General features: G+C 38.7%; 1 protein-coding gene across 1 annotated transcript in view; it reads left to right on the forward strand.

Moving 5' to 3' along the window:
- The window catches only part of ADAMTS19 (ADAM metallopeptidase with thrombospondin type 1 motif 19), a 160,896-nt gene extending 137,563 nt beyond the window's left edge, over positions 1 to 23,333 (forward strand). Inside the window, exons 22-23 of the mRNA XM_086629295.1 lie at positions 20,312 to 20,489; positions 23,182 to 23,333. Coding sequence (XP_086485421.1) covers positions 20,312 to 20,489; positions 23,182 to 23,333 — 330 coding nt within the window. The remainder of the gene's footprint in view (positions 1 to 20,311; positions 20,490 to 23,181) is intronic.
- The last annotated feature ends 393 nt before the right edge of the window (positions 23,334 to 23,726 follow it).

Below are 23,726 nucleotides of genomic sequence, written 5' to 3' on the forward strand. Positions count from 1 at the left end.
CTCTGTGGGCAACTAGTGTTTCATAGAATTCTGCTTGGGAGCTCCCGTTTTATGACAACAAGGTACAAATGTCACTGTCACGTTACTACTTATTCCATTTTCTTTACTTTTTTCACATTTAAATAATAAAGGATACTGTCAAAAATTTGGGATTTTTTTTTATGATGGTGATCATCTAAAATATTTGAAAGTATTTTGGAACAGCTTCACAAAAATTAGAAGATAACTACCCTACCTTAGTTGCATCAAAAGCACAAGGTAATGTAAACATTAATTTTTTAAACAACAGAAGCAACTAACTTTCAGTAGCAGTACTTTTACAAGAAGATGTGTTCGGCAATGAAATTTAGTATTTGCATTTCCATACCACAGAACTGCAGTAAAAACCTGCATCATTTAGCACTAGCACCCGCAGGAGTAGTCTGTGGAGAAGTGACCATCTACTTTCTTAGCTGAAGCTGTCATTCAAATTAGGGTTGCTGAGGCTATGTGGGGATGCTCAGAGAGTTACACTCTGTTCCCAGTGCCCTCTGAAGAAAAGAAGAGCTTTATTCTCTAATTCAGTACTTTTCACAAACATGCATGTCATACATGAATATACAAGAACTTACTTCTTCCTGTTTAAAATCTACTGATGTCTTCTATGTTCTGCTTTCCTCCTATGGTCAAAGCTGTAACACTGTCACCTAAATTGTACTTTAAACTTGAAAATTAGGAGATGTGGTAATATTTCACTTGGAACTGACAATACTTTTTGAACAGTTAATATATAGCCAGACAGTGACTTGTGCAGCTGAGATTTTCCAAGATTTATAGCAAAAAATAGGTACTTTAGTTTCTCTACAGAGTCATGGGTTCAATTTAAAATATACCTGGATTTCCTTTCCCTCCTCCCACCCCCCCCCACCACCCCTGTTACTATTCTGTTCCATTGCTAGAGTACATAGCAATGCAAAGTCGTGGCATACATGTTAATATGTCTACAATGGGGGAAACAAATTGAAAGCTCAGATAAATCTTAATCTTTGCTCACTGTTTGTTTCTAACTCAGAGGTTCAGTGCAGCCTTCTGTGTTCACTGCTTTTACTCTTCAGGATTGTTCTTGACATTGACAGGAGGCTGTTTCTTTGAGCAAAGCCAAGTTCCCCCAAGCTAATGCCAAGACTTGGCTTGAAAAATTTAAATGACGCTTCTCACACGTTGAAACAAGAGGCTTAATGTGATCCTTACTGACTTTGCTGCTCCCCTTGAACTCCTAAGGCATAATTTTAAATGAAGCTTAAATTGCACTATTACTGAAAATATAACATTATTAATAATCATAGTAGTACTGTAGTGGAGTTAATTTGTTTTAGAGGTACAGCCACACTGAGATCAAATAATTCTTCTTTTCAATGTTTTAACAATAATACCAAGATCAAAGAAAATTTGACTAAACTTGCAAGCTCCAGTAGGTCAATAAACACATCAATCCTTCTAAAACTCTGACTGAATTTAAAAGTATGCTGTATAACCTGGCCTGTATGCAGCATTAAACTCCATAACAGCACTTAAGTCAGCAAGGTGACTCAATACACTAAGCATTGCTGTTCTTAAGATCAGTTGAGCTCTCTGCCTGCCCTTGTGAGGAAATTGAGTATGATGAGAATGTAAAGAGTAAAGGCTCAAACTAAGCTTCTAAAGCCAGCACCTAGCAAGATTACATAGTCTTTTCCCAGTGAATGCCATCCTTAGAATACCATACTTAATGTAAAAGTTACTTTCAAATGAGGAAAGCTCATAGCTACTACAGCACCAGTTAGAACTCAGTCTTATTAGCAGCAGTGTCCTTTACTAAGCTGCCCCTTGCCACCCATTTCAAGGCTATATGAGGACAGGGTCACACTCAGAGGAATTCATCATCTGAGGATAAACAAGTGGGCAGGGAGAGGTGAAACGGAATGCATAGGAACTGCATCTTTATACATCTACCTGGCTTACTAGAGGAGTTCATGTCATTGTAGAAGTCATTCTCAAAAAAAAGACTTAAATGTCAACAGCATAGGCTGCTCGAATGGCAAGTCTAGGGTACTTTACTTTGTGTAGGAAGCTGTGTAATTTTTTTTTTCCCTATTATCTAATTTTGGAAGAAAGACTAATTTGGAGAGTGGATTTTGAAAATAATAATTAAAAGCTTAAATTTGATATAATATTATACCAGAAACTTTTGGAGACATTCAGCAGGAAATAATAGGATCAAAACACTGGGCAATGGAGTAGAATTTAGGAGCAGCCATTCATAAGATAAAGAAATATAAAGTATGTGTGTATAGGAGACCAGAGAAGATACTATGGTGTAAGTTCTAAAAAGACATTTGACTATGGAAGCTGGAAAGAGGATGCATTCAGTAGAAACTAAAGAAGCAGCAGCAGCAGCACAATTTCTAAATAGTATGACTGTGTTAAACTAAAGATGCAGAGGAGTCAAATACGACATCTGGTATAATGGTCTCAATGGTTGGGATGGAGTTCACCTTTTCTATAGCATGAAGAAGTGAAAATGGAGAACAAAGGTTAATCTGCGCAATTTTTTCCACTGAGTCTGAAAGGGCATCTGAAGCAACTTCTTGGTTTTTACACCAATGAGTCCCAGAATTCATGGTCTATTCCAAATTATTTATTTAAGGCAGTATGTGCAGTGCTCTCTAGAAAGTTTATGTGTGCATCAGGGGAGAAGTCAAGTCTCCAGCTGTTGGGGGAGATGGAGTGAACCCAGCAGGTCACAGAGAGATGTCCCAATTGAGTGGTACAAAAAGCAGCTGTTAGTGATGAGGATTGCTTCTCTTCTGTCCCAACCTAACAACATGTGAAAAAGGAGAGAGGAAAAAAAAACAAATTCTTTTTTTGCCAACTATTCAAAAACATGGGGCCTTGAACCTTTAAACTGTATGCTTAGACATTTAAACAACCCTTAAATTTCCGTAGCAGATAGACCGAACTGATTTCATCTCCTTCAATTAAAAAAATATAATTTGGATAATATTAATGTTACAGTTTTACTGACAAGGTAATTAGCCTTAGTTTTATTCTTTGGATCCCCATCCAAAATTGTTAGCTCTTTTAGATTCCAGGAATGGAACAGTGCTGGCCATGAGTCAAAATATGACACTATGAATGGATTTATGGACAAGGAAATTATGTGACTTTTGTGAAATAATAGAAGTCAAAATAATACTGGCAACACATTAATAACTTTTATATTGACTTAATTATACAGTTAGTTTCCAGCAAATGAGGTATGCTTTGTTTCAGAAATGAAGTGTGAGCAAATCATATGGAAGATGTCAATATAATGAAACGAGAGTGGGGAGGTTTTCGTACGTGTCTAACCAATCCTGTAATATTAACATCATTTATTTTAGATAATTTTTTTTTTATATAGATCAATGTACCATAGTATTTTGCCTGGAATAAATGTAATGTCATGCTAGTTCCTAGAATAACAGAACAATACCATAAGAAAAAGCATTGATAAGACTGGAAAGGATTTTTAAAGTAGACATTACCCATTTTACACACACACAAAATCACACATAAATAGGAAATTCTGGTATTTGTGTCACATTTAGATCTACTGGGACATCTTTGCTGGTTTTCTGCTATAAACCTCTTTAGGGTAAGCAAAGTTAATGGGAATGCCAAACAAATCAAAAGGTAGTTATGGGCAGATGTTATGTTGTCTCTTGAATTGCGTTATCTGTAAGTAGGGTTATATTAGAAAAAATTAAGTTGTGGTTCATCAATAGTTCCCATCAGGATTCAGCCCTGCTAGGCCCCGTAGAAAAGCAAAGCAAAACCAAACAAGAACAAAAGAAGCTTAGAGTTCCCACTGAAAGATGCTTGCAGTCCTATCTGACAAGTGACATGGTAGCGAGAGAACTATACAATGAAATAGATAATGAAAGGGAAAAGAAAAAAAATCCAACATTTTAAATCCACCTGAGAACAGCTACTCTTTTTTTTCCTATACGTCCTAGGAGAGAGTATCAAGCAGAAGGTACAGCCTTTATATATTTGTTTTGAATGTTCTCTCCAAGAAGTAAACAAGTGAGTTCCCATAATTACCTTGTCATAGAGCACAAGAGATGGTATAATACAAAAAGAAGGGGAACAGATACAAAACCCCAACTCTCATAGCTAGAAGAGGACGCCTAGAAGATGGCAGCATGTAGCAGAGGCAGCATGTAGCAGAGGCAGATAGAGCCCCATGCTTAAGTGGGTCTGTACAGCCACAGTCTCATTGCACGATGTGCAGCTTGCTGATGGCAGGGTGCCATCTGAAAGAGTGGTATGGGGAAAGAGGAGATGCACTTACACAACCACTGTTGTTGCCTGTCTGGGAAAGAAAGGGGTATCATCGATGAGTTCAACAACTGTATGAAATTGCTTTGGACTGTGCTGATTAAAGAGAGATTTTCAGGGAGGTAGGCTGAGATTCCTGCTAGGGACACAGATCAGTAGTTAAAAGGTTGATTTCTAAGTCATAGCATCATAGAATCATAGAATGATTTGGGTTGGAAGGCACCTTAAAGATTATCTAGTTCCAAATCCCCCTGCCATGGGCAGGGACACCCTTTGCTACACCAGGTTGCTCAAAGCCTCATCCAACCCAGCCTTGAACACTTCCAGGGATGGGGCAGCCACAACTTCTCTGGGCAACCTTCATAAAGATTAGCAGTTAGAGAAAGTCTAGGAAATTCCGAAAGAAAAGAAGATCTGAAATATACCTGACAAGCTGGGCTTTTCTTACTCCCTGGTGGTAGAAGTAAAATGATAAAAATGCTACTAAAGTAGATAATTGAGAACTTTATAAGTAAATGACGCTTTCTTCCACATATGCCCAGCATATTTCAGAACTAAATATTGTTAGTTTTACAATGCAGTCATAGACTTTGAACCTTTGGGCAACTCTACAAATTTTCTGGGCCCTCCTTCCAGCCATGTCCTCTGTGGTTCTACCTATATCCTGAAAACATAGCTGTAAGTGAAGCAGTCTGGCTGCTATTTGCCTTACCAGCATTTGGCACTCCTTAAAATTGACAGGCATGATTGACTGGACTCTGGCTTACTGGTATGAGATGTGTCTATATCATCAAAGCAGACTTTTATTTCTAGTGATGCAGAAATTGCTGCATCAGTAGGCATGAATTTTAAAAACCTTTTCACTATACAATGTAACCCATTTTCTCTTAAGTTCAATAGACTGTGGGTATCCATGCTGTACACATGATGTCTATTTTGCCGTTTTCTATTGTTGACAAATAACTGTCCCTTTACCTTCTGTTATTTGGCAATCTGGCGTTGCCCAAAAGGATACATAGCTGTAGTAGATATTTTAGTGGTGTACTGGATTCAGAAATCCAGAGCATCCACTGAACTTTGTCATCTCACACCTTTCTTTCGATACAAATGACTGTGTTTGAAGAAATTACTCTTCCTACAGCCTTGCTGAAAAGTGACAGTGTGGGTTTTTAGCAGCCTGAAAAGTGCTGATACTGTCTGTTAGCATTAATAGCCCTTTTTGACTGTGTTGAACAGAGTCAGTAATCTGGAGTCCAAAACCAGCATATATCAGATTTCTGAAATGCTAATTTTTTTTTTTTTTTTTTTTTTGTCATTTTAAAAATCGACTTTGGCTATGCACGATGAGGTAAAAAAATTTAAATGTCTAGAATGGTAAGAATATTTTTCAAGAATTCTTTAAAATCAAAAATTGATTGCTTCAGCTGCCAAAAATTAAGCTGAAATGTTTTCGTAATAAGTGGATTGGTCAAACAAGATACTGTCAATTGGATAAGTTCTTGGACCGACTAGGCGAAAAGCTCCTTGAAATTTTACACAGTAATACAAAGGTATGACTTCAGGGAAAAAGTCTGGTTAAACTGTTAAGCAACATGGCATTTACTGAACATCTTCACAAAGAGAAAATCGTACATGTACGTTTGTTGCAACATTAAACTCTGATACTGGATCTTATTTTTAAGAAGGAGATAGGGATTGCTTTCAAGGGAAAAAATTGAATTAGAAGCTAGAAAACTGGAATTATTTAAAAGAAAAAACACACCTTAGCTATAATTATTAGAGCTAGAAGTACAAGTGGGATGCCTTTGAATAACTGTGAAGTGTTCCTGCTACAGAGAAGATAGCAGGAACCCACTTGCTTGTGCTAAGGCTTGCTAAGTGCTGTCTTTCAGCATTGATTGAATGCCTTTCAACATTTCAACAACAGAAGGCTGAAGGGATATGGCAATGCAGACAGAGCTCCCACAAAAACACGCAGCCATCCAAGTCTCAGGCTCCAAGGAGTGCCAGAGCCATTCACTGGTAAGGGGACAGCAGTAGTGAGAACACTTGTGCCAAGTGTGACCAGGTGGATGACCTGAACATCCTGGTGGCATAGCTGAGAGAGGAAGTAGAAAGGTTAAAGAACATCAGGAAGTCTGAGAAGAAGATAGACTGGTGGTGTCATGCTCTGCCCAACCTGAGACAGAAACAGGAGAAGCCACCAGAAAAAAGCCAAGATCAAGGACATCCTGTGTCCTCCCCTCTCCAGGCTGAAGGCAGTGGCTTAAAGGAAAGGGGTGAATGGAGGTGAGTCCGTGCTTCGGGCAGCAGACAAATCCCCTCCTTGCCCACCTCGCCTTCCCAGGTGCCTCTGTACTACAGGTATGAGGCTCTGGAGGTGGAAGACCGATTGATGGATGATGTGGATGACAGTCCATCTACAGCAGAGGTATTGCCAGGGTCGGAAAGGCCACCCCCTGTATCACAACCACCTCCATGAGGAAGAAAAGACAGGTAATAGTTATAGGTGACTCCCTTCTGAGGGAGTCTGATATGCCACACAGAGCCTCCCGTAGGGAAGTCTGCTGTCTTCCTGGTGCCCAAGTTCAGGACATTGCTAGGAAAATTTCAAGCCTGGTACAGCCTTCAATATTACCTATTTCTGCTCTTCCATGTGGGTGATGATGAAGCCACAACGTGTGGTCCAAGGGCGATCAAGAGAGACTTCAGGGCCTTGGGGTGGTTGGTAAGGGAATCTGGAGCACAGGTTATCTTTTCCTCTCTCCTTGCAGTTACAGGCAGTGACACTGGAAGAAAAAGATGTACCCAGTCTATTAACATGTGGCACTGTGGCTGGTGTCACTGCCCCAGTTTCAAGTTTTTCGATAATGGGATAGCCTACACGGCACTAGGCTTGCTGGCACCAGATGGAATTCACCTTTCTCAAAGGGGAATGAGAGTCTTTGCTCATGAGCTAGCGGTGCTCAATGACAGAGCTTTAAATTAGATTTGAAGGGAAAGGGAGATAATGTCAGGCTTGATGAAGACAAGCTGAGAGCACTTGAAGAGCAGCAGAAAGGAGTTCCAGCCATTCCAGGCTTGAGATCTGGGCCTGTGCAAACCTCATGAAGTTCAACAAGGCCAAGTGTCAGCTTCTGCACGTGGGTCGGGGCAATCCCAAGCACAGGTACAGGCTGGGCGGAGAATGGATTGAGAGCAGCCTTGAGGAAAAGGATTTTGGAGTGCTGGTGGATGAGAAGCTCAACATGAGCTGGCAATGTGCGCTGGCAGCCCAGAAAGCCAACCGTATCCTGGGCTGCGTCCAAAGAAGTGTGGCCAGCAGGTCGAGGGAGATGATTCTGCCCCTCTACTCAGCTCTCATGAGACCCCACCTGGAGTACTGCATTCAGCTCTGGAGTCCCCAACAGAAGAAGGACATGGAGCTGCTGGAGCGAGTCCAGAGGAGGGCCACGAAGATGATCTGAGGGCTGGAGTGCCTCTGCTATGAAGACAGGCTGAGAGAGTTGGGGCTGTTCAGCCTGGAGAAGAGAAGGCTCTGGGGTGATCTTATAGCAGCCTTCCAATACTTAAAGGGGGCCTACAGGAAAGCTGGAGAGGGACTTATACAAAAGCATGTAGTGATAGGACAAGGGGTAATGGCTTTAAACTGAAAGAGGGGAGATTTCCATTAGATATAAGGAAGAAATATTTTACATTGAGGGTGGTGAGGCACTGGAACAAGTTGCCCAGAGAAGTGGCTGCCCCATCCCTGGAAGTGTTCAAGGCCAGGTTGGATGAGGCTTTGAGCACCCTAACTTAGTGTAAGGTGTCCCTGCCTGTGGCAAGAGGGTTAGAACTAAATGATCTTTAAGGTCCCTTCCAACCTCAATCATTGTGTGATTTGGATGTGGTGATCAGTTGAAGCAAACAAGGCCAGGCAAAGGAGGTAGGTTCACACCTAATGGGAGAAGTGTCATGCAGCTACAGAGGCAAAAGTCACAGAGGGTAGCTGTGGCAGCTTCCCATCACCTGCTTTGCCACGCTACTGTCTTCCAAGCCATTCTAGTGCAGTCTAAATCAGGCCAAATAGCAATTCCCAAACTTTTCTGGTTGTAAGCCTTACAGTTCTGGGCCAGGCATTACTGCTGCAGAGGACTTACATATGCACACATATGCGTTTATGCATAGATTTAGATAAAAACATTTTTGGGAATTGCTGAATGGAATCAATATCCTATATGCAAGACTTCAGTATGTGCTTTCCCTGAAAGGCCTACCAATTTTTGTTGAGGAATCCTGTTATCTTTGAACAAGGCTGATCAGGTAGATAAATGGTGCTTTACCAGTGAAATCTTTAACACTCTACTAGACAATCATTACAATGCGGAACTTTGTAGTCAGACTAGCAGAATGTGTATCCCAGAGTACTGTTCTGAATGAAGAAGAATGATAACATTGAGTATCTCTTCAGTGTCTTTGTGCTGACACTAATTCTTGCTCAGTCAGGCTCAATGTAAAAAGATTATTCTCAAGAAAATTTTGTAAGATAGGGACTACACCGACCATCAGAATTTCAGTATCCCAACTGAAATTCAGCTATGCTGAATTTATGTGCAAAAAAATACGATGACATAACATCGCAAGTAAGTAAGAAAGTAGGTGATGGAATTAGAAGTAGTATCAGGCGGCAAAGGAGCAGGGGAACGAGACAAACAAGAGCAGCAACTTCTGTTTTATTTTCTCAGAATTTCACTTAACTGAAATGAATATGTTGTGTATGTACAGCTCATTCTACGTAAAGATCTCCAGTCTCCGTGTAATAATTGATTATCTACCTGAGTCTACATTGTAAGACTATCTCGGTATGCATCTAGAAAATACTGCAGCAGTTTGACTTTTCATGGCTGCAGGAGAACACCAGCCGCCTGACATTTTGAAGCACATACTTTTTTGTATCTTTTTGTCATAAGCTTTTGCTGCATGTTCATTACTTTAATTTCCTTCTTAACATTCTCTCTTGCTTTTGCTTAGTGTACACATTAGGCAAATCATTTCATCAGTCTGTTCATGATACAGCCTAGATTTTTTCTCTGATAGCTGACAAGTCATTCCAAATCTGTCAATATGTGCAGAAAAATTCAATTACTCAGACCAGTCCTGAGACTTAGTCCAGCAGGCGTTCTTTTGTCTGGTGTATCTCCATCTCTAAGATCATCTCTCTCTCTTTCCAAATTGTTTCCTCAGCATCTCTGACTGTAAAACCTGCCAACGTGTAACTCGTTTACTTAGCCAGTTCACTTGGGTTCTGTTACGATTTGTGTAATCCTTCTGCTCTTGTGGGATCTAATTGATTTTTGTGAGTTGGAAAACTTTTCTCTTTCGTGTGTTTTTTTTTATCCAATCTTTCATACAGTTTATGTAGGTGATACTGCTTCAGGTGTTCATTCTTGTGATAAACTTGGTCTTCTATGAAGTCCTCATTTTGTCCCAAAAGTATTTATTGCTGGGGTTTTTTTGGTATTTTGTTTTAATCTGTGTGATTCTCACTTTTTACTCATTTCTAACTTGTAACTATTTACTACTTGAAAATACTTTAAAAATACAATTAACAGCCAATTCTTGAAAATTTCTTTTTAAATAATTCTTTCAAATTGTTGAAAGAATAATTGTAATTTCTGACTGACAAGACAGAATCAGAATAGCTGTTTAACGTTATTCATTTAGCAGTTCTGAAGACTTACAGGCAATATTACGTATTTTTAAACACTGTAAGAAAGATTTACTTTTCTACTTTATCTGTGCTGTTTCAGGCTGTTGTTCATAGATTTATGTTTAGTCTCCAGAGTTCCCTAATCTAATCTTGCCACAATTACTTCCAATAATGTTGACATAGAACAGCGTTCACCCAGAAGTAATGATCATTCTTCAGTAAGTTGATCACGGGATCACACTAATGCAGGTCAACATTGTCTATATCCTGGCCCTCTGGTAGCTCCCTCAGGACAGTCATGCTTTTGGGTGACCTCGTCATACATAATGAAAGTGTTACACTTCAGTATGGTTTTCCTACTAATAAAGAAGATAAAATAACTTTCTGGAGATCCATTTTCTTCCAATGAAGAATGTGTTTAGACATTTTGAAGAGAAAATTAACCAGTGGAAGTTTTATTAGTTATTTTTCTACTTCGTTTTCTCTGTTTCTCTTTTAAGATTTTTATTTCAAAAGTAATGACCCATATGTGGGATCATGGTATTTCAGATTTAAAAAAAAAAAAAATCTTTAGGGTTCAGTTTCCTCATAAACTCTTACTTTTTTGTGTTTTTTTTTTTTAATTTCTTTCATATCCATTTCACTGAGTTACCTGCTATCACTTCAGATCTTCATGATTTAAAATTTGATAGATACAGTGAATTGAAATTCTTTCTTTTACTTGTATTACTACTGGAAAAACTAGAGAGTCTTACATAGTGTGCTGCTATTTAAATACTTAATTTTATGTGGCAAAAAACAGCTTTATAGATAAAATGGTAGAAATTTTGAAGAGAAAGGGATTTCTAGGAGGTTTTTTTCCCCCTGCTAAGACATTTCCTTTATATCCTTAACGAGTTCTTTGAAATTTTTTTCATTAGAAATGCCATAATCCTTTAATTAGTTTTTTGTGCTGATGAGCTATGCTTTTCCCTGGAAGGTTTTCTGCAGAGCAGCAGGCTAGCATTGTGATATGTGCTAACATGAAATTACATACTCAAAGGCTAATATGTCAAATTCATTGTAAGAGCTTGTTTTCCTGAGTCCAGAATGACATACTCCAGCAAATTTCATTGGAAAGATAAAGGTAAAAATGAGGTCGTCAAATCTAAGTGCTTTCAGATTCCTGTTTGCTTGTCTTATAGTTATAATCAATGGAAAGTCATCTTCTGCCAAAATACCAAGCAGTGATAGAAAGTGTGAGATACAATAATGTCTTATTCATCACTAAGCACTAATGACACTGATGTATACAGTATGCCATATAAAAGATTTTTTAAAAAGTATTGGCAGTATAATAGTGAGTCTAATCCACTGAGTGTGAATCCTCTTACTGAGTTATGAGTTGCATCTGTACAACCAGTTTTATCACATGGCTCTAACAAATAATTGTCTCCTTCTGGTTTCTCTGCTGACGTACTTTAAAAGTAACATACAGTCTCAGGCAAACCTTTAGTACCTTTAGAGTTGATAAAATGTCCATAAAGACATTGAAAACAATCCATAGTTCTGTAAAAGTGCTGTTGACTGGAATTTTTTGTTTCCTTGGCTGGAGGGTAAAAATCCTAAAGAAAAGGTGATCGCATGGTTTGCTTTCACTTCCCTCATCTCAGAGTATCACAACCATCACAGATCTATTTATCAAAAAAATTAAGTTGAATATTTGGTTTCAGCTTTGTATCTGTATTCCCTTTAGAAATCATGAAGGATAAATAGAATGTACAGAACTGGCAAAATAAAAGCTAAGGCTTCACATCACTGAGAAGCATTGAAATAACTTTATGATTGCCCTATAAATCTATAAGTTACAATGGTCTTCAGTCGATTTAGAGAGTTTATCACATTTAAGCTTAAGCAGGGATACACATTTTGCCGGGCACTTTTACCTGAAAAAAAAGAGATAATAATGTGTTGGTGAAACTGTTGACTTGAGTTTTGAACCAATTGCTTAACTCTTTTTTAATAGAAAAGTCAAACTTTCCCTTCAAAAATTGTTCTTTGAGGATATATTTGTATATTATCAATAAGTCTGAATATCTTTGCTTTTTACTGTAGAGTACTGCAGCCATGTAGAATGCTGATGTGTAGTTAATCATTTGTCAGCATTCGCCAGCTTATTTTTTGTAAAATCCACCAGGGTTTGGTGTGAAATACTATTTAGCAATGTGTCTAAAGTCCTAAACAAGAACAAATAACTGATTTTTCAGGTGGAGGTAGGCTCAAAATGGTCATAAAACTTGGATTTGTTTAAATAAAGATCTACAGAAAAATATAAATACAAAATTGAAAATGATGTGAAAGTAAAATACAACTCGAGTGTACAGAGAAACTGTAAATCTTCCTATATCTATTACAGTATTACAGTTTTTGTCCATGCTTTGACATATATCATTAATGATGAGAGAAAAATGCCGATACCTTCCTTGATTTAGGGGGGGAAATAAGAGGCTGTTAAACAGTCTGTTGTTTTTATGGATCAAGACTCCAGGTTGTCATACATGGAACTTTTGCCGCTTTATGCTGAAGTTTAGTCTTCACTTTCAAGTTTTCAGGAACCTTTATCTTAGAATCCTGTGTGCCACATTTGAAAACCCTTTAGTCTTGCAAGAAATTTTCCCTTCAAAATTCAAGAGTCTTCTACCCGTTCCTTGTGTAGTCCAGTGAGAGGTATATTGCAGCATCAGCCTTCCCTGAGCTTGAGGAGATTCTTGTCCTATCAGTACTTCTCTAAACGGACTTCCTAAATAAACTAATAAGTCCAACTATCCTAACAAAACAAACTAGTTTCATTGGGACAACCAAGATTTTTAAATCATGAAGTGCGTGACTGTGTTTTGTTAGTTTATCGAGAAAGAAACTGGGGAACTGAACCTAGATTTCAAATATAGACAAAGAATTTGCTACTTCCAAGCTGAGTCCTTATGTCTGTTAAGACTGAAGCCTATCAAACCCCATTATTGATTCAGAGTAAATGAGTAACGGTATTCTCAAGTATAGATTTTTTTATATACTATCCTGCAAGAATTATTTGATTTTTGTTATTTCAATAATAATCATATACACCAAATTCTGCATGGTTTTTCTGAACCAAATTTTGCTTGCAGACTTTCAATTGCCTCTTGTCTTGTTACCAAAGGCAATTTTGCATCATCCACCAAACAACTGAATTGCTCTGCATGGGAAGCTAACAAGGTTTGGTTTTTTGTTTGTGTGTTTGTTTTTTTTTAAAAAAAAAAAAAAAGAGGAAAGAAAGGTCCAGATTCTTGAGATGAGGTGATGATGAGGGTTTCCTCCATAGGAATCCTGTCTCTAGCCCAATTCATCAAAAGTGAGCCGGGGCTCTGTCTATCTTAGTTAAAATCTTACCTCTTTTGAATAGTTATCCAGTAGTAATTATTACTTCAGAAAGAAGAACTAGAAAGAAAAATGAAGGGGGAGAAAAAAAGGTGAAAAGAAAAATGAAATAAAAAAAAGAAAACTCAAACTTGCTAAACTTAGGAGAGACCAACAGCAGACTTCTTTCAGCTAAACTTAGCACAAGTTCTGAATTTTAAATTTGGCATTCACATACTGAAGTGTTGGGTGTGTCAGAAATGAGAGAGGCAGAAAGACCTTCCTGGAAATTATGTATGAGAGAACTCAGACTCCATCTTATGTTTGGATCCGCTAGTCTCTCTTTTTGTATTAGTTACACTATTCAGAAATGCCTTCATAAAAAAAAAAAAAAAAAAGGAAAAAGTTCTTAAATAAGCTGCAGATTATTTGCTTTATTTAGTGACCTTCAAGAATATTGCTAAACTCAGTGTAAAGTCTTTGTTGAAAACACATGCACCACTTTATATACTACCTGCCTTCAAAAACAAACTTCATAAAAATACAAGATACACAAAAAGATTGCAAGCATGTCAGCAAATATGAATCCTGTTACTAAAGTCTAGTTCTTGCTATCCTTGTTTCACACTCACTTTATGAAAAGGTTGAAACCACTTCAATGCTGGAACTGATGAACCTATACATAAATGATTAGGAATGCTCTGCTAATAATTTCCAGTAGAACTCATCACTGAGTTTCCTTATGAGCACATCGCTCTCCACTTTGAATGTTACTTAGACTTATAAAAACGTTTTATTGAAAAATCCATTTATTCTTGAAAATAAATTGTCCAATTCAATTCTGGTAATATTGTCATAGATTGGGTTTTTCATTGTGGATTGTATCAGCCTTTGCAGTGATTGCCTGTTGTCTTGGCAGAAAGATGCATTTTGACCATTACTGTCTGCCAGTGACAATTTTTCCCTTAATTTAGGAATTCCTACTTCTTATGAAGGCCAGCTGGAAGCAGCTAAGGCATTACAGCACCTTCCTCAGCTATTGGCCTTGGGAATATGTATTCTCTCCAGAATATATATCTTTGGCAGGGAACAGAAGAAGGAATCTTGGGTAAAGGGTGTGTATGCCAAGTGTAAGGATTGTTATATTCAACGCCTAGGATTCTGTCCTTGAAATTATGTCTAAAAGAAGTTCAAAAGTAGGACAAAATTCAAACAAGGTTGGTAAATTTTATTTTAAAGAAAGAAAAAATTTTTGTTAAAAAAAAAAAGCTGCTAACTGTATTTATCCAGGAATATTTTGTATTCTTTAACAGGAATGTTTTACATGTCTTGCTGCTTGAACGTTTTTACAGTACCTTTAGGACTGTGTCCAAAATGCACAGATTAACAGCCACATAAAAAAACTTTGGCTGCGTATTAGAACATTTAGTCTAAACCTACAAACATAGTTGTCCTATGGGAATTTTTGCTAATTAGCTACATGGCCTTAAAGTGTAGGTCATCCGAACAGTCAGAAGTAAAATGGAATTAACCACCACAAAAATAAAATGTAGCATGTGCAAGACCGACCTTTTGGAGGTGGAGGGAATGGAAAGAAGAGCTATAGAAAAGTATTCTTCATTCACTAGTAATAAAAGCTGTGGATTGAAATTAATCTGAAATCTGCTGAATTGACGCAAGTTGCTACAGATTGGTTTGGAGTGGGCATTTTCTGTAAATTTTGTATATGTAAGCATTATATTAATATGTATTTATATAAAAAATACTGGAAAATACAAGCAGTTTCAACAGATAGATTGCTTTCTGATTAAATTCACTGCTTAATGTGGAAAAGTGAAAGTATTTTTTGTTTCCTGTGAGTTGAAAGCTTTGTTACAGTTTCCATTTTTAAAACTCCAGAAGTATACAGAAGCTATGCAGCTTTAACTGCATACCACAAGTGCTACCTCAAATGAGACCACTGCACATCCAGTGAGAGGTATTTTCCTCAGGTTGAATATTTTCAGTGAGAGAAATCCAAAAGTGAGGCAAGCTTAGGAGACGGTTTTGAAAGAGTCTGCTTCAGCTAAGATGTACACATGCATATGCAGTACAATGAGTAGCAGATCGTGCCTGACCAACTTGGTGGCCTTTTATGATGGGGTGACAGCATCGGTGGACAAGGGTCGACCAATGGATGTCATCTACCTGGACTTGTGCAAAGCTTTTGACACTGTCCCGCACGACATTCTTCTCTCTAAACTAGCGAGGCATGGGTTTGATGGATGGACCACTCGGTGGATAAGGAATTGGCTCAATGGCTGCACTCAGAGAGTAGTGGTCAACGGCTCGATGTCCAAGTGGAGACCGGTCACGAGTGGCGCGCCTCTGGGGTCCGTGTTGGGCCCGGCCCTCTTCAACATCTTTGTCGGTGACGTGGACAGTGGCATGGAGTGCACCCTCAGCAAGTTCACCTATGACACCAAGCTGTGTGGTGCTGTCGACACGCTGGAAGGGAGGAATGCCATCCAGAGGGACCTCGACAGGCTGGAGAGGTGGGCCTGTACCAACCTCATGAAGTTTAACCAGGCCAAGTGCAAGGTCCTACATCTGGGTCGTGGCAATCCCAGGCACAAATACAGACTGGGTGGTAAATGGATCGAGAGCAGCCCTGAGGAGAAGGACTTGGGAGTACTGGTGGACGAGAAGCTCAATATGAGCCGGCAATGTGCTCTTGCGGCCCAGAAAGCCAACCGTATCCTGGGCTGCATCAAGAGGAGCGTGGCCAGCAGGTCGAGAGAGGTGATTCTCCCCCTCTACTCTGCCCTCGTGAGACCTCACTTGGAGTATTGCATCCAGTTCTGGAGTCCCCAACAGAAGAAGGACGTGGACCAGTTGGAGAGGGTCCAGAGGAGGGCCACGAAGATGATAAGAGGGCTGGAGCACCTTTCCTATGAGGACAGGCTGAAAGAGTTGGGGCTGTTCAGCCTGGAGAAGAGGAGGCTCCGGGGTGACCTTATAGCAGTCTTCCAGTACCTCAAGGGGACCTACAGGAAAGATGGGGAGAGGCTTTTCAGGAGGGCCTGTTGTGATAGGACAAGGGGTAATGGTTTTAAAATAGAGGGAGGTAGATTCAGATTGGATATTAGGAAAAAATTTTTTACCATGAGAGTTGTAGAACACTGGAACAGGTTGCCCAGAGAGGTGGTGGATGCTCCATCCCTGGAGACATTCAAGGCCAGGTTGGACGAGGCCCTGAGCAACCTGATCTAGTTGGAGATATCCCTGTTCCTTGCAGGGGGGTTGGACTAGATGACCTTTGAAGGTCCCTTCCAGCCCTAACGATTCTATGATTCTATGATAAAATGAGGGTTGGAGCTGTTGCTCTGAGTTGCATCTACCTGGTTTGCAGAAGCTGAGGTGTCTCCTAGTGAAATTGGACCAAGTCCGTACCTTTGGAGAGTGAAAAAGAGAAGCACTATGGATGCCTTTTATCCTCCAATATTTGGTGGCTGCTCTCAGCTGCACCAGCAGTTAGCTGGTGTGTATGCAGCACAAATTCGGGTTTAAGACCACATCATGGAGACAAACAGAAATCTCAGTTTGTCTGTGTAGCTAGGAAATGCACTGCTAAATGCCATACCTGAAGTGTGTTTTCCCTATTTCGTACTATTTCATACTACTTTGAATGTGAGATAATATAGATATGGTAAAAAGATAATATTTTTTTCTGGCTTCCAATCAGTACAATTCTTAATTCTAAAGTCAGACACCACTGCTGCTGCTGATGTGTGAACAGAGCACAGCTTGACTATCAGATCCCTGGTTGACTTTAAAACACCACAGGTTTGGAAAAAACTCTCTTTACTGGTAAACTGATCAGGCTGTCTTTGAAAGTTTTGGATTGCAAATCAATGTGGTAGCCCTGCCTCTTCACAATTTTCCCCAAACATCTTACAAGACTTAAGTTCTCAGTTTTATAAAAGAAGAATAAATACAAAGTTAAAGATTAGCATATTTCTGTGAAAAGAAAAAAAGATAAAACAGAAGGCAAATTTCTTGTTTTCTGCTTTGCCACGTTTGCTATATGAACTGAGACATTTTATTTTATCATCCTTTAGTATTAATTTGTTCCTCTAAAGTCAGGATGTTAATAAATAGGTCATGCAAGACTAAAATAATTTGTGTGATATATACAACTTTGGATAGAAAACTACATTGTAATGCTTCATAATGCTCTTTGAAATATCTCACATAGGCCAGTAGCATCTCAGTCATTAAAGGGATCTTAGTTGACCAAGTAAGATTTTAATGCCAAAATCTTGCCCAATTCTTCATAGAGACTCGGAGCCTAAACACTGATTAGCTGAGAGAGAGATCTGTGTGCTTGTTGCAGATTGTCTCAGTTGCAGTCATGAGAAGCTTTCAGGCCAGAGCTCATTTCATACAGAGAAGCTGTGAGTGCTGCTAGATCTAGTGCTCTCCGCAAAGGCACCTGTATACATGGATTGTTATGCTTTATCAATTAGTAGATGAAACATTGAAGCCCATTTTGTCAGCAGAAGTCTAGTGTTTTCAAATCCCATCCTCTCCTCCAGTTGCACCTCATTTAAGGATATCCAAAGGTTAAGGGCAGATAAATTATTTTTAGGAGCTCTTATGCACCAGATCCACCTGCCTGTCCTGTCCTCCTCTGTAGCTGATGAAAGAAGATACATATATACTAGAAGCTCAAATGTACTCTAGCTTTGGTTAATAAACATGCAAATATTTTACTGAGGGGAAGAAAATACAGTACTGTGTGCAAAATTTCTCTAAATTAATATCACTCTGATAATCTTTAAAGATTACCTTCATCTTATTACTTTCATCATATTGCTTTAATCTTTCCTTCATTCTCAGGTTTGGGGGTTTTATGTGTTGTTGGTTGGGTTTTTTAATTTCATTATTCCATTGTCTCACTTGCTATGGCATTAAAATATTCCAAAGAGAAATGTCTCTGAAATTATGGAGAAAGAAATCCAAGAAGTGGCTGGAATTTTGGCAAGATTAAGATTGATGTTCTGGCTGCTGTTGGTGATTAAATTTGTATTAATATATATGTTTACCATGGGCATAATGTTGGCCATTATAGGAAGTTAGATTATTTTTAGCTGCACAGGGAAAAAGCAGAGAATTCAGGAAACGGAATTCTATTGATAGACTTTTTCTCATGCAATTTTAAAGCAGTATACTAAATTCAAAGTTGATGACAGACTTCTACTTTGAAAAGTCTTCAGTACTGGCTAGATTTCCTCTTGTAAACAGCCTATTTGTTCATATGTTAAGCTGTGGTTGCTGTTGAATAGAGAATTATGTATTCATAATTGAGTATCTTTGAATGCCTTGGTTGATGCAGGCTGTATCTGATCAACTTTGAAAGAAATTATAATTCTTTATTGACATTATGGAGTTACTCCTGATATACGTCTCTGAGAACAGAAGCAAAATCAAGTCCACTTGCTGCCTCTGAGGAATGCCAGTGTTTGATTTCATGCGGTTACAAGTCAAAGTGTGCTTTGAACCTTGTTCAGTCCCTTGTGAAAACACCCTTCAAGCTTGTATCCTAGTTTCTTTTGCCTCTCTTGGAGTCTCATGAGTCCAAAAGACATTAATCTTACTTCTCTTGATATTCTTATTTGAGTGCAAGCCCTCTACTTCCCATTTGGCATGTGCAAATCTTTCCTCCAAGTAACAGTGTTTAAAGTGTCACTCAAAAGCACATAGATAAGAAAACCAAATGGTAAAAACCCCTTTAGTATTTCCTACACTCAGAATTTATTCTTTCTTTGCAGAGAACTATACATCTCCATCTTGGTGGTCGGGAAACTTCCTTTGTTATAGCACCCTCCATTTCTCCTGAGGAAATATGTTCTGAATATTTATGTAATTAAATTTTTTTAGAATAAAAGTATTTTCAGGATTATGTGGATGGTAGTGGCGTAAATTTTCAGCTAGTGCTCATATTTTCAAGAAATTGATTAATATTTGAAGATGTCCTCTATAGTAAATTTCTCCAAAACTTCATGAAATTTGTGGGTACTTGAGTCAAAATCATTAGCAGGTAGGAGCGAATTGCGCAATATATAATTTTTTGAATGAATTTGTAGTTAAAAGCAATAGAACATATGTCAATGGACATAAAAATAATTCACACCCTGTGAAATTTGTTCACAAAAAGTCAGCGAAGGGGAAAGAGTGTGTTCTATAGGTTTCCTATGTGTCTGTATAGCATAGTCCAAGTTTTCATTCTAGTATATTATGTTACTGTGATAGAAGTAGAATGTTACCATTGTTACAGTGCTCAACTGTTTTATTTTCTTACTTCATTCTCTGTGGGAACAAGATGGGGAGGTTGATTAAAGGCCAGGCAGCATGTCTTACGTTGTGTGTTTCATTTGTGGGACGCACATGAAAACATGAAGATGTGACACAAAGACAGGAGGCATATGCTATTCTCAGTAGAAAGAGCACTTTTGCACTAGCAGGAGTAATGGCTTAATTAAAAATGCTTCTCTTGGTCAGTTTCTGTGAGCATTTTCTTTTGTTTCATCACTTTCACCTCCATTAAGAGCAAATTGGGATGTAAATACAGGAGAACAACCCCTGCTCCCTTCAGGCACATTGCTGCATTTCATTTCCATCACAGGCTCTACAAAATGGACCTTGAGAGCAACAAGGATGCTGGAATCAGTCCTGCAATAAATACTGCCAATTTATTTGTGCTTTTTAATTGGTTTTCATTTAGCTAACAGAATGGAAGGCAGAAATCTTGGAATGCTGACAACTGAAGCAGCAGCTAGTGACTTCACTCAGACTGGCATTTCACTTTCAAGTTTACAGGCAAAAATAGCTTTTGAATGAATGTTTGTCTTCTGTGTTTTCCAGTGCTCTGTCACCTGTGGCAAAGGGATGCAGTCCCGAGTCATCCAGTGCATGCACAAGATCACAGGAAGGCATGGCAATGAATGCTTTTCCTCAGAAAAGCCTGCAGCCTACAGACCCTGTCATCTCCACCCCTGCAATGAGAAAATTAATGTTAACACAATAACATCACCCAGGTTAGGTAAGCAGTCAAAATGACATATTCCTACTGGAAATCTCTTTTCAGTTATTTCTCGCCATAGAGTAATGACGATCCTACTTTAAAAACAGAGGGGTAGGACTTAGGAGATGTAAATTCTATGCAGAGACTCATCTCTGCCTCGGTTTTCCAGTGTGTACATCAGAGACCATACCTCAGAATGGTGTGAAGGGTTTTGTTATCTAAGGAAGGACCATATTATGGGACTGTATGATGTTATGGACACAAAACGTGAGATGAAAATATGCTTATATTGGAGACATTATAAACATATTACATATGTTTATATATATTTGTCCATTCAATTTTGTCAAATGTTTCTAAAGTAAGAAAAGACCTTGTTTTCTCTTTCAGAAGCTTTCCACTATGTTCTTGTGGTATTTGTGAGATCAAGGAGGCCCTTGTTTGTTCCTCAAATACAAATAGCTCTTTCCACTTGTCTTAGTTCAGATATCTACAATCTGTGCCTGATGGATTAGGATGTATGAAGGAAAATTACTAACATGAAGAGATTTGCTGTTCCTGGAGGAGCTCAGGTCTCTGAGTTCACCATAAAGAAATGGTGTTTCTGTAGTTCCTAGTAGGTTGTTGATGATGGCCTTACCATTAGCTCCCAAAATTGTTCATCTGCTTCTTGAGCATGACTGGGGAATATTCAAAGGCTTGCTGTAAGACAGCATACCTTTTCCAGATGATTTTCCAGAGCCCTTGTTAAGATAAACCTTCCTGTCAACTAGGTTACTCCTGCATGGAAAGCAAGTCTAACATTTCAGGCTGTATGTAGTCTTTCCTTTAAGTCAGTGAAGGTTATTTCTCTTTGAAGTTTTAACCCTTAGATATTTCTGTGTAGTAGTCGTTGTTTCAGTTTGCTAGATGAGATGGCAGATGTTGCTTATGGCCTTCTCCTCTGCTACTTCACTTTTGTATGGTTCCCTTCATACTTTCGTATTTCTTTGTTCAACTGACCTCTCATATGCAAGAGGCCATTGCACTGTCGCTGGTACTCTCTGGTGAGGTATAAGCAGCTTTGTGTCACAGAGTAAAGTGAATCACAAAGTTTCACAGAAAAACTACAGAGTCAGGTTCGTTAAAATCTGACCTAATGTGAAGTGCACCAAAAAAGATTGGGCTATGTTGTCCTCATAGAGTGGATTATGTAGCACTGATGTTAGTAATCTATAGGTCAGCAGCAGGAGTTAGAATCCAGTCCAGTAGAAATGTTAAGATCTCTAAAATACAGCAGCAATGCTTCTCTTGAACATATTGATCATTTCGGCTTCCAGTTCCATTCCTGTTATGCGGTATAGCCATCTCTACTCTTTTACAAATGTGATCTCAGTTTCTCTTTCCCTTTTTTAAAAAAGGAGAGTAACTCAAATCTTCTGTGAGATTTACTTTTTTTTTCGGTTCAGTGTTTATGATGGTTTTTGGATGATGTCTGTTTCTTGTGCCCTGTTTTTCACTGTTTTCCCATATTAATTGTGTATGTGCTACAGCTTGAATAGCTGAATGTTCAAAGACCCAAATTTGGTACCAGGGTCATTCTATTAGAAGCACTATAAGAGGCTTTTGTAAGCAAAACAAGTGGGTGGATTAGCAGATGGCTTCACAAAAAGAAAGACAACACACATGAAAATATGTCTGTTTTATACAACAGGCATACAACAGATGTCAGGCTTCTGCATCTGAATGTTTATGACTGCTGGAGAGAACTGAATAGTTATAACAACTGTGGGAGGAGGTAGAGTAAACCAAACAGTGACTTTTCAGGCTAGTGTAACGTTCTTGTCATTTTAGAAGGTTTCTGAGGAAGAATGTGGTAGTCAGGGATTCCCACAGGCTACTAACAGAGAAACCTGAATAACTGGGTGAAGATGAGACATGAAAGATGTGAAGGTGAGGATTAATAGCCTGACTTTGACATGGAAGAGGGAAGACTCATTGGAGTGATTAAAAAGAGGGTGATGCAGTCAGACCAATGTATTGGAAGACAATTTTTTAAAAAAAAATTTTTTTTGAATGTACTTGGAGAGGAGAGAAAAAGGTCAGGAGTGGTTTTGTTCCGTTTCTGTTCATTGACAACATGGCACGAAGTCTTGATTTCCTGAGCAAAAGCTGATCAGAAAACCAGCAGCAGTCTGCGGGCTTTTAGTTCCTGCATTTCCCTGCCTGCCTCTGATGAAAAACAAAGCACCTTATAGGTGTCATGGAGAACCCCATTCTGTTATTATTCAACTCGAGGCTTCCTGTTTTTCCAGTGGCAATTGTGTCTGTGGAGGCAGTTTCAGCTGGAGCTGCTGCTTCGCGCAGCTTTGCTGGATCTGGCTCCAGAGCCCACACGTAGCCCTGGCCCCATCCCCAGCCCGCCTCCGTGCAGGGCAGAAAGGTGGGCTTCACTCTCTCCTGAGGAGACAGCTGCATGACATTAAAGCAATTAGTTTCAATGCAAGTTAATCCAGTTCAGGAGTTAAACTGGCCTTAAAAAAAATTAATGTTGAAAATACTGACAGCAGGAGGATTTTTTTTGTCATTCTTTTGTTGAATATCTACATCTATTCTCCTTTCTCTTCCCCAGATACAGTTCTGGTGTCCTTGTCACCTCTGCTACCTGATTCTTCACTAATAAATGTAACAGTAATGTAGATTTGATTTTGTCATCATTGTTGTTTCACAGCTGCTTTAACCTTCAAGTGCCTGGGAGATCAGTGGCCTGTGTACTGCAAGGTGATAAGAGAGAAGAACCTTTGTCAAGACATGAGGTGGTACCAGCGGTGCTGTGAGACGTGCAGAGACTTCTATGCGCAAAAAATGCAACAAAAGAGTTGACCTCTGTCAGGCTGGCTGGCTCTCAGCTCTTTGCAATTTTATTATTTATAAACACACACGTACACACACACACACACACGCACGCTTCTACAGACCAAATATTGCGAGATTACATCTAATTTAATCAAATTAATTTATTTTTGCCTGCCTGACATCCTTAATTGTTTTGGTTAGACAGCCAACTTGTTTTATCCTCTGACATTTTCATAATTAATTTTTATATGAACAATGTTGGATACATTTATCAGAATTTTTAAAAAATAGTAACTAGTATTTTAAATGTTTATTTTCAGTAGGGTCGTCTCTCTGTTGCCAAAAGAAACAGTCATGTTATCTTGGATTTATTTTAATTTAGCTAAATAGTTTTGTTGTATATGGAAATAAAGCTCTTTT

This window comes from Tauraco erythrolophus, chromosome Z (genome assembly GCF_009769465.1).
Source record: "Tauraco erythrolophus isolate bTauEry1 chromosome Z, bTauEry1.pri, whole genome shotgun sequence".
NCBI classification, from domain to species: Eukaryota; Metazoa; Chordata; class Aves; order Musophagiformes; family Musophagidae; genus Tauraco; species Tauraco erythrolophus.